The sequence below is a fragment of the Zosterops lateralis genome, assembly GCF_965231275.1.
Source record: "Zosterops lateralis genome assembly, chromosome: 2".
Classification (NCBI taxonomy): Eukaryota; Metazoa; Chordata; class Aves; order Passeriformes; family Zosteropidae; genus Zosterops; species Zosterops lateralis.
Genome location: NC_139763.1, coordinates 2,769,564 through 2,781,742, shown reverse-complemented (window position 1 = coordinate 2,781,742; position 12,179 = coordinate 2,769,564). Strand labels below are relative to the sequence as shown.

The window sequence follows — 12,179 nt, the reverse complement described above, 5'->3', positions numbered from 1 at the left end:
TCTAGACAGGGCTGGGAGCAGCTCTGCAGCTCCTGGTGGTGCTGGGCACAGTCAGCCCGGGCCTAGCGCTCCTCTGGTGGCCTTTAAACCTGTCCCCACCACCCTGTCACCCCTTAACGCCTCCCAAGGTGACGGCTGGGGCAGCCCGGGGTGCTGGATCCCCTCTCCAGGGGCAATTCCCGGGGGATTTGCCTCGGGAGGGGAGGCCGGGGGTGGAGAGGGGGGCTGGGATGTGCCCACCTTCATTTCACAGCCCAGGATTTTGGACAGGGGTGTCCTGAACCCATCGGGTCCAGCCCTGGCCATGGGACTCTTTCTTTCCCTGGCCCAGCTTTGAAGCTTTGAAGGTTTTCCTGGGTTTCCTCTCCCAGTAAAACCAACTGGAAACCAGTAGCCGAGTATGAGAAGGGAAAACGGACAGAAAGACGGACGGATGGGGATCCCCCTGCTCTCCTTCCACGGGCACATCCCGAGGGAGAGGGAAGTTTGGGTGATGTGCGGAAAAAAAAAAAAAATAATCCTTTTGCAGGCGCCTCTGTCCGGCTCCCCCCATTTCTCTTCCACCCTCCCAGGCACAAAACGCCGAGCTCGGGCACCCAGAGGAGGCAATTCCGCCCGGCCTGTCACTCCCTCCCTGCACGCAAAGCTTCGGTTTTCAATGTATTTCCAGCCGCACTTAAGACGATGAAAGATCAGGAATTCGCTGTATGCATTTAAACGTTGCCCTTAATAAGCAGAGTGTGCGGAAGCGCACGCCCGGCCTGTTTAGGGAAGACAGACACATAAAACACAGCCGGGCCGTGGGTATAAACCTGCTCTCGGGCTCGTCTCGTCGCTCTCCAGGATCAGCGGGGCTGGAAAAGCCGCGGCGCCATCCGGCAGCATCTCGGGACGCGCCGCTTTTCCCTCCCTTCCCTCCCAAATCAAAGGGGTTCTGGGGGACACGATCGCCAGGGGACCCCCCTCACCACCTCTGAAATTAGCCTGGAAATTTCCCTGGTGGGGAATAATGGCTGGGAAATGCGGCGGAGCAGCGCCTCGGCTCCCCTGGCTCCGGGCAGCTCTGGCTTCCTTTGGCGAGGCTGCTCCGCGCCCCCGAAATTTCTCAATTAAATGGCCACGACGGTAAGATGGTAAGATTTCCTCTTTTTTTTTTTTTTTTTTTTTTTTTTTTTCGCCCTCCGCCTGCTTTATTTTTGGATTTTTCCTTTTTCGCCTTTTTAAATAAAAACCTCCTTAAGAAAACCGCGCAAGGAGAACCAACAGCCCTTTTTTTCCTCCTCTGCGGAATTTACTAATTCCTTCACCCCGCTCCGGAGCGCGGAGAAGGCACAGATACAAATGACCAAGCCGAGCTTTATTTAACCACCCTGGGGCACTGACCAGCGCTTCGTTCTGCCGCTCGCATCAGCTCAGAGCCCGCACGGACAGCTCAGCACAGCCCAGAGCCCAGCACAGCCCAGCACAGCCCAGAGCCCAGCACAGCCCAGCACAGCCCAGCACAGCCCAGAGCCCAGCACAGCCCAGCACAGCCCAGCACAGCCCAGAGCCCAGCACAGCCCAGCACAGCCCAGCACAGCCCAGAGCCCAGCACAGCCCAGCACAGCCCAGCACAGCCCAGAGCCCAGCACAGCCCAGCACAACCCAGCACAGCCCAGCACAACCCAGCACAGCCCAGCACAGTCCAGCACAGCCCAGCACAGCCCAGCACAGCTCAGCACAGCCCAGCACAGCCCAGAGCCCAGCACAGCCCAGCACAGCCCAGCACAGCCCAGAGCCCAGCACAGCCCAGCACAGCCCAGAGCCCAGCACAGCCCAGCACAGCCCAGCACAGCTCAGCACAGCCCAGCACAGCCCAGAGCCCAGCACAGCCCAGCACAGCCCAGCACAGCCCAGCACAGCTCAGCACAGCCCAGAGCCCAGCCCAGAGCCCAGCCCAGAGCCCAGCACAGCCCAGCACAGCCCAGAGCCCAGCACAGCCCAGAGCCCAGCACAGCCCAGCACAGCCCAGCACAGCCCAGCACAGCCCAGAGCCCAGCACAGCCCAGAGCCCAGCACAGCCCAGCACAGCCCAGAGCTCAGCACAGCCCAGAGCCCAGCACAGCCCAGCCCAGGGCAGCCCAGCACAGCCCCAAGGGCGCTCCAGGGGAAGGTACGAGCCTCCCCAGGGGCTGATTTTCCCCAAATCCTGCGGGAAACAGCCAGGCCTCGCTGCTGGGTGTCCCCCAGAAGAGCCACAGCCCAGCCCAGGAGCAGCGAGGTCCCGGCCAGGCTGGGCTGGGACTTTTCCTTGGGCTTGGATTTTCCTTCCCTTCTCTCGCCGGCCCCCGGAGAAGCCGCAGGGCCTCTCTCTGCTTCCCCGGCTGCAGAAAACTCCAAGCAAAACAAAATAATAATAATAATAACAACCACGCAGTTGTTGCTATTTTTTTTTCTCCCTCCCGAGGCCGTGCCCGGGCTCCTCCAGGGCTGCGGACCCGAACCGAGCCCGCTCTCATCGGGTCCCTCCGAACCCACGGGGCTCGACCTGGAGCCGAGGAGGAGGAAAAGGGAAAAAAGAAGGGATAAACCAGCCGGCTCTGCCTCCTCTTCCAGAGAGAACGAGCTCATTTCCAGCCCGCTTTTCCCCCTCAATCCCTCCCTGGTTCATTCTGAGACCCCTTTGGGCATCCCGTCCGTCCTGCGGGGCTCCGATGGGGTCGTGCCCAGCCCAGCAGCCCCGGCCCCGCTGTCCCCGGGCCGGCCGTGCCTCCCCCTTCCCTCCCCGGAGCGCCCGGGGGTGACTTTTATCATTTTACCTTCGGGGAAGACGGCTCGCATTTTCAGGTAGCTGGTGGTGAGGCGGATGATGGAGGCCTTGTCCAGCTGCGAGGTGATGGCCGAGGGCAGGGGCAGCAGTTTGGCCAGTTCGTAGAATTCTCCATTTTCTTTTTCCCGTCTAGTCTTTGCCGCGTTCTTGGATTTTTCCTTCATCGCGACTGCTGCAAGGCGGGGATGTCACTGGCATATTAGACCCGGTTCTTCCCAAGGGCAGGGGGGCATGGATTTCGAGTGCAGAGTTAGTGTTTTTTTCGTTCGAGGAAGGGGATTTTTCACCCCAAATCAAATAATTAATAATAATAATATTAATAATAAACGAAGGGGGGAAAAAAATAAGACAAAAAGGGGAGGGAAAAAAATAAAGCTAAACCGACCAAACGAAAACAACACCAAGAGAAACGGTGCGGGGAGGGGGGAGGCGATTTCTGAGCTGTGACCAGGACGGGAAAGGCGCTCGGGGAAGGCGGTTCTGCCCCGACCCTGCAGCAGCCGAGGCTTCTCAAAGCCAGACTGGAAAAACCACAACGACAACCCCTCGGTCCTCTGAGCGCAGCCGGGAATCGGATCTTGATCTTCTCCTCCTCCTCAACGGGGAGAAAACCCAGCAAACCCCTGGGTTCCCTTCACCGGCCGATTTCTTCTACTCGAGCCTTCCCCCGTCCAAAAAAATAATGATGAAAAAAAAAAAAAAAAAAAGGGAAAAAAAAAAAAAAAAAAAAAAAAAAAAGGAAAATAGAGCGTCCATGCAAGAAATCATTGGGCTAAGCAGGCTGAACCATTTTTGGATATTTTGTGTGTCTCTCTCTCAAAAAAAAAAAAAAAAAAAAAAAAAAAGAAAAAAAAAAAAAAAAAAAAAAAAAAAAAAAAAAAAAAAGAAAGAAAGGGAAAGGAAGGATGGCGCTGCTGGTTGAATTGAACGAAGTGCAAAAAAACGAGCTGGTCCCGGAGATGCCGAGGACACGACGAGCTCCCCGCTTGAACCAAAGTCAAAGCTGCGGTGGTTGATGGTTTGGAGCGCTCCGGGATCAGCAGCAGCTCTCCTCGCCCTGCTCCTCCTCCTCCTCCTCTCCCCTCCGAGGGCCGAGGGGCTCCGGCGGCAGCTCCGGGGCTCTGGGGCCGCCGAGCCCCGCGGGGGCTGCGGGGGCTGCGGGGCTGCGGCCGCTGTGCGCGGCTCCCGGCGCGCTTCTCATGCGGAGTCAAATTAAAGGATCCGTTTTCTTCCTCGGGACCGCTGCCACTTCAGCGTTGTCTCTTTCCAAACAAGTCCGAGCGTTGGCAAAGGCGCGGCATTGATTTTTTTTTTTTTTTTTTTTTGTAGTTGTTGTTGCTTTTATTTATTGGTTTGGTTTTTAGTTTTCTTTTTTTTTTTTTTCTCCTCCTTTTTAAGAAAAATATTTTTTAAAGATAGGAATAGTTTCTCTTTTCTTTTTTTTTTTTTTTCTCTCTTTTTTTTTTTTTTTTTTTTTAGTTTTGTTTCTTTTTTATTTCAAGAGGGAAGCGGTGTCTCTTTGGCAGAGACGCGCCTTTCAAAGGCGAGGGGAGGGTTTGCTACATTCACCTCCCGCAATCCGGCAAGGACCGAAGGTAAAACTCCCCTCCTCTCGGAAATCGCAGCCGCCACGCTCCTCGTCTGAAACCACCGGTATCTCCGCTTTTTTTTTTTTTTTTTCTTTTCTTTCTTCGCCTTTTAAAGTTTTTTAATTTTTTTTTTTTTTTCCAGGGGGCAGAAGCAGCTCTGCAGCGGACCTCCCGGTTAATTCTTTAGCAAAGGCTGCAGAAAGCCAGGCGAGCCTCAGGAGGGGAGGGGATAATGTAGCCGTGACGTGTCCTCCGCGCAGCGCCCTCCGAGGGACCCAAACCCAGCGGAGCCGCGATCAGCACTGGCCAGGGACGGGAGGCCGGCCCGGGGGGAGCCGGGGGCGGGGGCCGCAGCCTGGGGAGCACAGCAGAGCCCCTTTGCCCCTCGCTGCCCTTCCCGGTGACCCCGAGGGGGCTTTTGTCACCCCGCCCGCGGCGGGAGGGGACACGGGGGGTGTGACACGCGTGGGGCTCCTTCCCCAACCTTCCTCAGCCTCCTCCAACCTTCCCCAGCCTTTCCCAACCTCCTCCAACCTTTCCCAACCTTCCCCAACCTCCTCCAACCTTCCCCAGCCTCTCTCAAACTTCTCCAGCCTCTCTCAACCTTCCCCAACCTCCTCCAACCTTCCCCAACCTCCTCCAACCTTCCCCAAACTTCCCCAACCTCCTCCAACCTTCCCCAACCTTCCCCGATCTCCTTCAACCTTCCCCAGCCTCCTCCTAACTTCCTCAACCTTCCTCAACTTCCTTCAACCTTCCCCAACTTCCTCAACCTTTCTCAACCTTCCCCAACCTTCCTCAACCTTCCCCAACTTCCTCAACCTCCTCCAGCCTTCCCCAACCTCCTCCAACCTTCCCCAACTTCTCCAATCTTCCCCAACCTTCCCCAACCTCCTCCAGCCTTCCCCAAATTCCCCAACCTCCTCCAACCTTCCCCAACCTCCTCTAACCTTCCTCAACCTCCCTCAACCTTCCCCAACCTCCTCCAACCTTCCCCAACCTTCCTCAGCCTCCTCCAACCTTCCCCAACCTCCTCCAACCTTTCCCAACCTCCCCCAACCTCCTCCAACCTTCTCTAACCTTCCCCAAACTCCTCCAACCTTCTCCAACCTCTTCCAACCTTCCTCAACCTTTCCCAACCTTCCCAACCTTCTCCAACCTTCCCCAACCTCCTCCAACGTTCTGCAACCTTCCCCAACTTCCCCAACCTCCTCCAACCTTTCCCAACCTCCCCCAACCTCCTCCAACCTCTTCCAACCTTCCCCAACTTCCCCAACCTTCCACAACCTCTTCCAACCTCCTCAACCTTCCCCAACTTCCCCAACCTTCCACAACCTTCCACAACCTTTTCCTACCTTTCCCAACCCTCCTCAACCTCCCCCAACCTCCTCCAACCTTCCCCAACCTCCCCCAACCTTCCCCATCCTTCCCCAAACTCCTCCAACCTTCCCAACCTCCTCCAACCTCTCCCAACTTTCTCCAACCCTTCTCCAACCTTCCTCAACTTCCCCAACCTCCTCCAACCTTCTCCAACCTCCCCCAACCTTCCCCAACCTTCCTCAAGTTCCCCAACCTTCCCCAAGGAGACTTTTCCCCCCGTTGTTGTGGCTCTGGGGCAAAGCACACCTGCACACGCACACAGGTACACGCGTGCCTGGGGCAGACAAGCATTTCTACCGTCTATAAAATATCCATTTTTACCTATCACACGTGTAGATTTACAAATATATCCACACGAGGCCCCCTCGGCCGTGCGGAGGGAGGGGGCCGAGCTCGGGGGGAGCCGCCCCCGTTGGCTGAGCGGGGCTTTAACCCCGGAGCTGCCGGAGCAGCAGAAAGAAAAGTTCTTTTTTCTGCCGGAGCAGCAAAGATTTGCCGGAGAAATAAAATCCTGGAAAGCCCGGGCTGTGCCGGGACCTTTTAGAGATCAGGGCTTGTCACAAAAGCCACCCTTGGGTCCCTCCTGATGTCCTGAGGGAATTCCTGAGGGAATTAAACCCAGCCCGGGCAGGTTTAACCCGACGGGAGCCCTTGAGCAGCCCCGCGCTGGTTTTGGGGACACAAAGCCTCGTGTGTGTCGCTGTCCCACTGTCACAGCCCCGGACACGGGTGGGGATAAAAGGAGAGAGAAAAGGAGGGAGCAGCAGGGAGACACCGAGGGGGATGGGGACACACAAAGCACCCGGTCCTTAATATTAATCCCCGGCGGAGGCCCGGCCGGCGGGCGAGTGTTTGCTGAAGCCGGCCCGGCCCTGGGTAATTATCCCATTAGAGCAGAAAGAGCCCGGCCCGGCCGCGCTGAGGGAAAGGCCGCGCTCCTCAACCCGCCCGGGCCACCTCCACCCGCGGGATGGCGAGTGGGGACACGGCTGGGGATTTGGGGCGAGTGGGGACACGGCTGGGGATTTGGGGCGAGTGGGGACACGGCTGGGGATTTGGGGCGAGTGGGGACACCGGCTGGGGATTTGGGGCGAGTGGGGACACGGCTGGGGATTTGGGGCGAGTGGGGACACGGCTGGGGATTTGGGGCGAGTGGGGACACGGCTGGGGATTTGGGGCCAGTGGGGACACGGCCGGGGATTTGGGGCCAGTGGGGACCCGGCTGGGGTTTGGGGCGAGTGGGGACACGGCCGGGGATTTGGGGCCAGTGGGGACCCGGCTGGGATTTGGGGCCAGTGGGGACACGGCCGGGGATTTGGGGCCAGTGGGGACACCGCGGCACCTCCGCCTGGAGATTTGGGGACACCGCGGCCCCAAAAAGTCCCAGGACAAGCCTCTGGTCCCAAACCCATCCCCTCCTGCCTCAGGGACCCGGGACCGAGCCCGGCCTTTGGTTTGGGGAGGCGAACAGGGAATGGGGAGGGATTTAGGCTGGAATTGGCTCGCAGGTCAAGGGAAAAACCCTAAATGGGAAACGTGCCGCGTTTGTCCCTCCTGCGCTGCCTTTTTTATCCTTATAGGAGTAAATATGGGGTAAAAATAGGGGTAAATATGGGGTAAAAATAGGGGTAAATATGGGGTAAAAATAAGATTAAAACATCAACCCCATGCTCCTCTTTATGGGGAAACCTCTCCTGGGCACACTGGCTATGCCAGATTTAACCCGCCGCCGTATTTTTATTTTTATTTATTTTTATTTTTATTTTTACTGCAGCCTGTTCCGGCCGGGACTTTCTGCCGAGCAAAACAAACGTAATTTAATTTAAGTGGGGAAAAAAACCCCCATAAACACTAAACCAAAACCAAACCCCAAAACCAAAACCAGCCGTCGAAAAGAAACTTCAGCTTTTCGGGGAAATTCTCAAAATTCAATGCAACCTCCGCCCGCCGCCGAAACTGGATGTATGAGCTGAGGTAAAAAAAAAAAAAAAAAAAAATCTATATATCTATAGATATATCGGGGGAAAATATTTAATTTCTATATAGATATATTTAATTTTAATTTTTTTTTTTTTTTTTTTTTTTTTGCGGAAAATGAGGTGTATCTCAAGGGGTCCCATTTAATGATCGTTAATTCCCGAGGAGGAATTTCTATTTCTGTGTCCTGTAAACAAAATATAAAGAAAAACGACGGGGAGGCAAAAGGAGAATCTGTTGTGTTTCCAAGGAATTGCGGTGGTTTGGGGAAAGGGCAGGTTTGAGAATGTTTTCAATAGAAAAAAAAAGAAAAAAAATCTCGGTGCTGCAAATCACAAACCAAGGGTGGCCCAAATCCATCGAGGTGAATTGGCGGTGGCTGCAGGGAACTGCCCCGAGGAGCCTTTTCATGAGAAACTCCTCGTCGGGATGAAGATAAATCAGGAGAAATAAATAAAACGATTTGTTATTGAAATATTCAGACGGTGGTTTCACGGACACCTCGCTGTGGGATCCCAAACAGGGCGCGCACAAACCTCACTTTATTTAACAACATTTTCCCTTTTGCTTGGAGGGGAAAACCCTTCCCGGGGTGGGAAACAGAGAGACAAAGTTTTTTCCCCAGGTGAGCAGAGGAACATTTCCAAACTTTAAATTTTTTTTTTTTTTTTTTTTTTTTTTTTTTTTTTTTTAAATCCTTCCCGGGATTTTCAACTGGAGACAGAAAACAGAGAGGAAAAGGAGAGGTGAGAATAAACCCCCAAACAAACCCTTTTGCCCGTGTAGGTGCCACGGGGACAAGCCCGAGGGGGTCCAACACCATTTTTTGGGGGCAATTTCGCATTTTTTAGATGGAGGAGGCACCTCTCCCTTCCCATCCCCTGCCCCGCCGGGATCTAAAGGAATTCCCATGGGATAAAGCAGCAGGATGGGGGTTGCCATCCCCCATTGTGTCCCTAAAATCCCCCCAAAACTTCTCACCGCCGAGATTTTGGTGTTAGTGGAATTTTCTTGCTTTTTTAAAAATTTTTTTCCCTCTCTCGGTGGAGGCTGGGGAGGAAATCGGGGCTGCAGAGCCGAGCACAGAGCGGGGCTTAACTTTAGTCTGATGTGCTTAGCTGAAGTATTAACTGTGAGAAACAGCACCGAGATCTTTTCCACAGGAAAGAAAACACCGGCGGATATTTGAACATTTCCAGGGCTGCACCATCAGCACAGCCCCAGGAGCAGCGGCGCTGATCGTCCCCCGGAGGAATCCCCCGGATTTTTATTTTATTTTATTTTATTTTATTTTATTTTATTTTATTTTATTTTATTTTTATTATTATTTTTTTTTTTTTCTCCCCCCTGTAACTACCGCTCCCAAGCGTGGCTGTGCACACACACACGCAAATCCTATAAATACCAATAAAACAGATTCCTCGGGGTTTGTTTAACTTGCCACCCCATCTCGATATTCTCGAGGTTTGCTGCTGAGGTGGAAGAATTTTTTTTTCCCTTCGGACAAGGTGGGAGCCACAAACGTTTGGAAAATACGACGGATTTGAACCGAACACTTGAAAGGGAAAAAAAGGAAGTGGAATCTCGGTGCTGGAATTATGAAACTATGCAGAACCGAGGCCTCCGGCTGCAGGGGATCGTTTTCAGCTCCTTTCTGGAAGCTCTATCGCTGCTATTGTCCAACCTTTGCCGGCCACATGGGACACGTTTGGCAATAGGACAGAAAATTATTTCTACTGGGCATGAACTGGAAATATCCAGCTGGGGCACGGATCCCATTTCTAATCAGGGTGGAGGGAAGGAAATCTCAAGGCTCTTTCTTGTTGCTCAGACAGCATTTGGGGGGGTTATCAAAAGCTCCTATCCAGAAAAAATACGTCTGTTTAAAAATGAAATAAAGATCATGTTGTTTTTTTGGGTATTTTTAATTTTACCCTTCAAATTTGTAAATTTGGGGGTTTTATTTTGTCCTGTCCCTGCTGCAGAAGGAGGTTCAGGCTGTGTGTGGTGTGCAGTGATAACACAGGCATGAGGCTCTGCAAGGAGCTGTCACACTTGATGGACTGATCCAAATGGGTGATATTCGCAAAAAATATGCCCAAGTTAAAAACTCTCAGCGCTCATGTTCGGGTCAGGTTTTCAATTTCAGTTTTCTGAGGAGAATAAACTTATTTTGTTAAGGTCAACTTCATATTTTTCTCTCCCCCTCCTCCTCTCACAACCGGAGCTGGAATTCGATGAATTTTCCGAAAGTATTTTCATGTGGCTCCGATAATTGGTATTAATTATGACACCCAAAGTTTCGTGACCAAACATTTGCTGCTGCTAATGTAAGCTGCAAACCATATTTCTCTTAAGCAAGGGAGATAGTTTAAAAGGCAAAAGCTTGGGAATAGGAGAGGGAGTGTATCAATCAGGGAGAGGAAGCTTCTTGGCTGGAGAAACTGGAAAAAAAAAAAAAAAAAACTAGCGGGAAAAGCACACACTGGATCGTTTTTACTCTATCTGTCTGAAATCCTTTGAACGTTGTAAAAAAGCCAATGTGAGTATTTTTATTTACTTTTTCGAAGTTCTGCTCAGAGATTTGTTTTCTCAGTGGTCCTTGGCTTGTGTGAGCAGTGTGACTAATCTAGTGGAGATGAATAATGGATCTGTGAGGAATAGAGGAATTCTGATTCAAAAACATTTCTCTCTCTCTCTCTCTTTTTCCCTTTTTTTTGGTGGTATTTTATGCTGCTTGGCATTCAATACATTATATAATGACTGTCAGAAAGACTTTGGTAAAACTTGATGGTAAAGTTTATAAACACTTTAGTCATGATTTAGAAATGATGGATGGAAAACGTTATTTATGCCTAATGCTATTTATGCCTTATTATGTGATGTTTTACTCTGTTCTGAGCACAGTCACAAGCAAATGAATGTGCTGTCATTAACAACTGCACCTTTGATTTCTAAATAGTTGATTTTTTTTTTTTTTTTTTTTTTTTTTTTTTTTTTTTTTTTTTTTTTTTTTTTTACTGTGGACAGGCAGAGAAATTTAAGTGAAGAATGAGCTTTTCACAAAGGACTGGAACATGAGGGGATGGAAAAGGAAAGCAGAAGTTCTGGTCAAGGTCACCCCTGTGAACTCAGGACCTCAAATGGACCTGGATCAGCCAAAACTCCAAGGCAGGAGCATAAACCAGCTTGGAATTCCCAAAATGCAACAAGGCAGGGGAAACACTGGGAATAGAGGGAAGGGAAGGGAAGGGAAGGGAAGGGAAGGGAAGGGAAGGGAAGGGAAGGGAAGGGAAGGGAAGGGAAGGGAAGGGAAGGGAAGGGAAGGGAAGGGAAGGGAAGGGAAGGGAAGGGAAGGGAAGGGAAGGGAAGGGAAGGGAAGGGAAGGGAAGGGAAGGGAAGGGAAGGTTAGGTTTTCTTGCTGGTGCCATCAGGCTGATTGGGAAGGTCTCACATGGCAAAAGTAAAAAATTCACCTGTACAGGAACCTGCTGCTTTTCCTCGTTATTGTTCCCAGCTTTTCTTGCCTTCTTTCTTTAATCAGGGTTCATATCACCAAGGTTTCCATGTTTTATTAGGGGAGTTTGGGATAGGTTGGATCTTGACTAAACAAAGATGACCCAAGCTCAGTCTCTGTCACCACTGGGAAGACACCCAGAAGCCGCTGCCTTCCAAAATGATCTGTTTGGCCTTTGGGCACTGATCCTGAATTTTGAACCCCAGCAAGAGCACAGAATTAGTGAGGAATATATGGTTCAAATATACTGAAAGCTTCTCCCTCTCCACTTCCCAACAGAAAATGCCCTTGTTTTATATACAAAATCAATCAGAAGATGAATATCCAGGCTCAGCTCCCTCCTTTCTCCCAAGGGGTTCACCCACGGCCTCTCAAAGTGGGTGGGCCCTGCTTGGGTGCTGGACACCCCCCAAAGTCACCCTGTCACCCCTCCTCAGCTGGACAGGGGAGAGAAAATACCATGAAAGGCTCCTGGGTTGAGATAAGGACAGGGAGAACACTCAGGAATTGCTGTCACAGGAAAAGCAGGCTTGACTTGGGGAAAAAATGGATGTATTTCCAGTCAAAGCAGGGTAGGATGATGAGAAATAAAATGTAGGTCTTAAAAAAACACCTTTCCCCCACCCCTCTCTCCTTCCTGAGCTCAAAATGCTCTTGATTTTTTCCAGTGGCTCAGGGGGAGCTCCATCAGGAACTGTTCCAGAGTGTGTCCCTTTCCATGGGATCAGTTCTGCAGGAAGTGATCCCTTTTCTGTGGGGTTGGTCCTGTAGGAACTGCTCCAGTGTGGGACCCTTTCCATGGGGTCAGTCCTTCTGGAACTGGTCCAGTGTGGATCCCTTTCCATGGGGTCATTCCTGCAGGAATTGATCCCTTTTCCATGAGGTCAAACCTGCAGGAACTGATCAC

The 12,179-nt window shown here is 51.9% G+C and overlaps 1 protein-coding gene and 3 long non-coding RNA genes across 16 annotated transcripts in view; 2 read left to right on the top strand and 2 right to left on the bottom strand.

Annotated features, from left to right (window-relative positions):
- Window positions 1-1,453, bottom strand: part of LOC310923254 — a 3,162-nt gene extending 1,709 nt beyond the window's left edge. Inside the window, exon 1 of the long non-coding RNA XR_014592570.1 lies at window positions 241-1,453. This is a non-coding gene — a long non-coding RNA (uncharacterized lncRNA). The remainder of the gene's footprint in view (window positions 1-240) is intronic.
- Window positions 1-6,065, bottom strand: part of SIM2 (SIM bHLH transcription factor 2) — a 60,803-nt gene extending 54,738 nt beyond the window's left edge. The window contains exons 1-3 of one of the 13 annotated variants that reach the window (XM_083884108.1): window positions 5,972-6,065; window positions 5,003-5,082; window positions 2,799-4,952 (exon numbers count right to left, since the gene is read on the bottom strand). In XM_083884108.1, the coding sequence (XP_083740234.1) occupies window positions 2,799-2,973 (175 nt within the window). In that variant the 5' untranslated portion in view covers window positions 2,974-4,952; window positions 5,003-5,082; window positions 5,972-6,065. Of the gene's footprint in view, window positions 1-2,798; window positions 5,083-5,162; window positions 5,686-5,783; window positions 5,822-5,843; window positions 5,863-5,971 lie in introns of those variants that run through there. The other 12 variants (XM_083884109.1, XM_083884112.1, XM_083884111.1 and 9 more) reach the window with 12 other exon arrangements.
- A 447-nt stretch (window positions 6,066-6,512) lies between these two features.
- Window positions 6,513-10,987, top strand: LOC310923867. The gene is made up of 3 exons (XR_014592709.1): window positions 6,513-6,654; window positions 7,553-7,752; window positions 10,786-10,987. It is a non-coding gene; the product is annotated as an uncharacterized lncRNA (long non-coding RNA).
- Window positions 8,461-10,233, top strand: LOC310923868. Its single transcript, XR_014592710.1, has 2 exons — window positions 8,461-8,501; window positions 8,919-10,233. It is a non-coding gene; the product is annotated as an uncharacterized lncRNA (long non-coding RNA).
- Window positions 10,988-12,179: the final 1,192 nt, after the last annotated feature.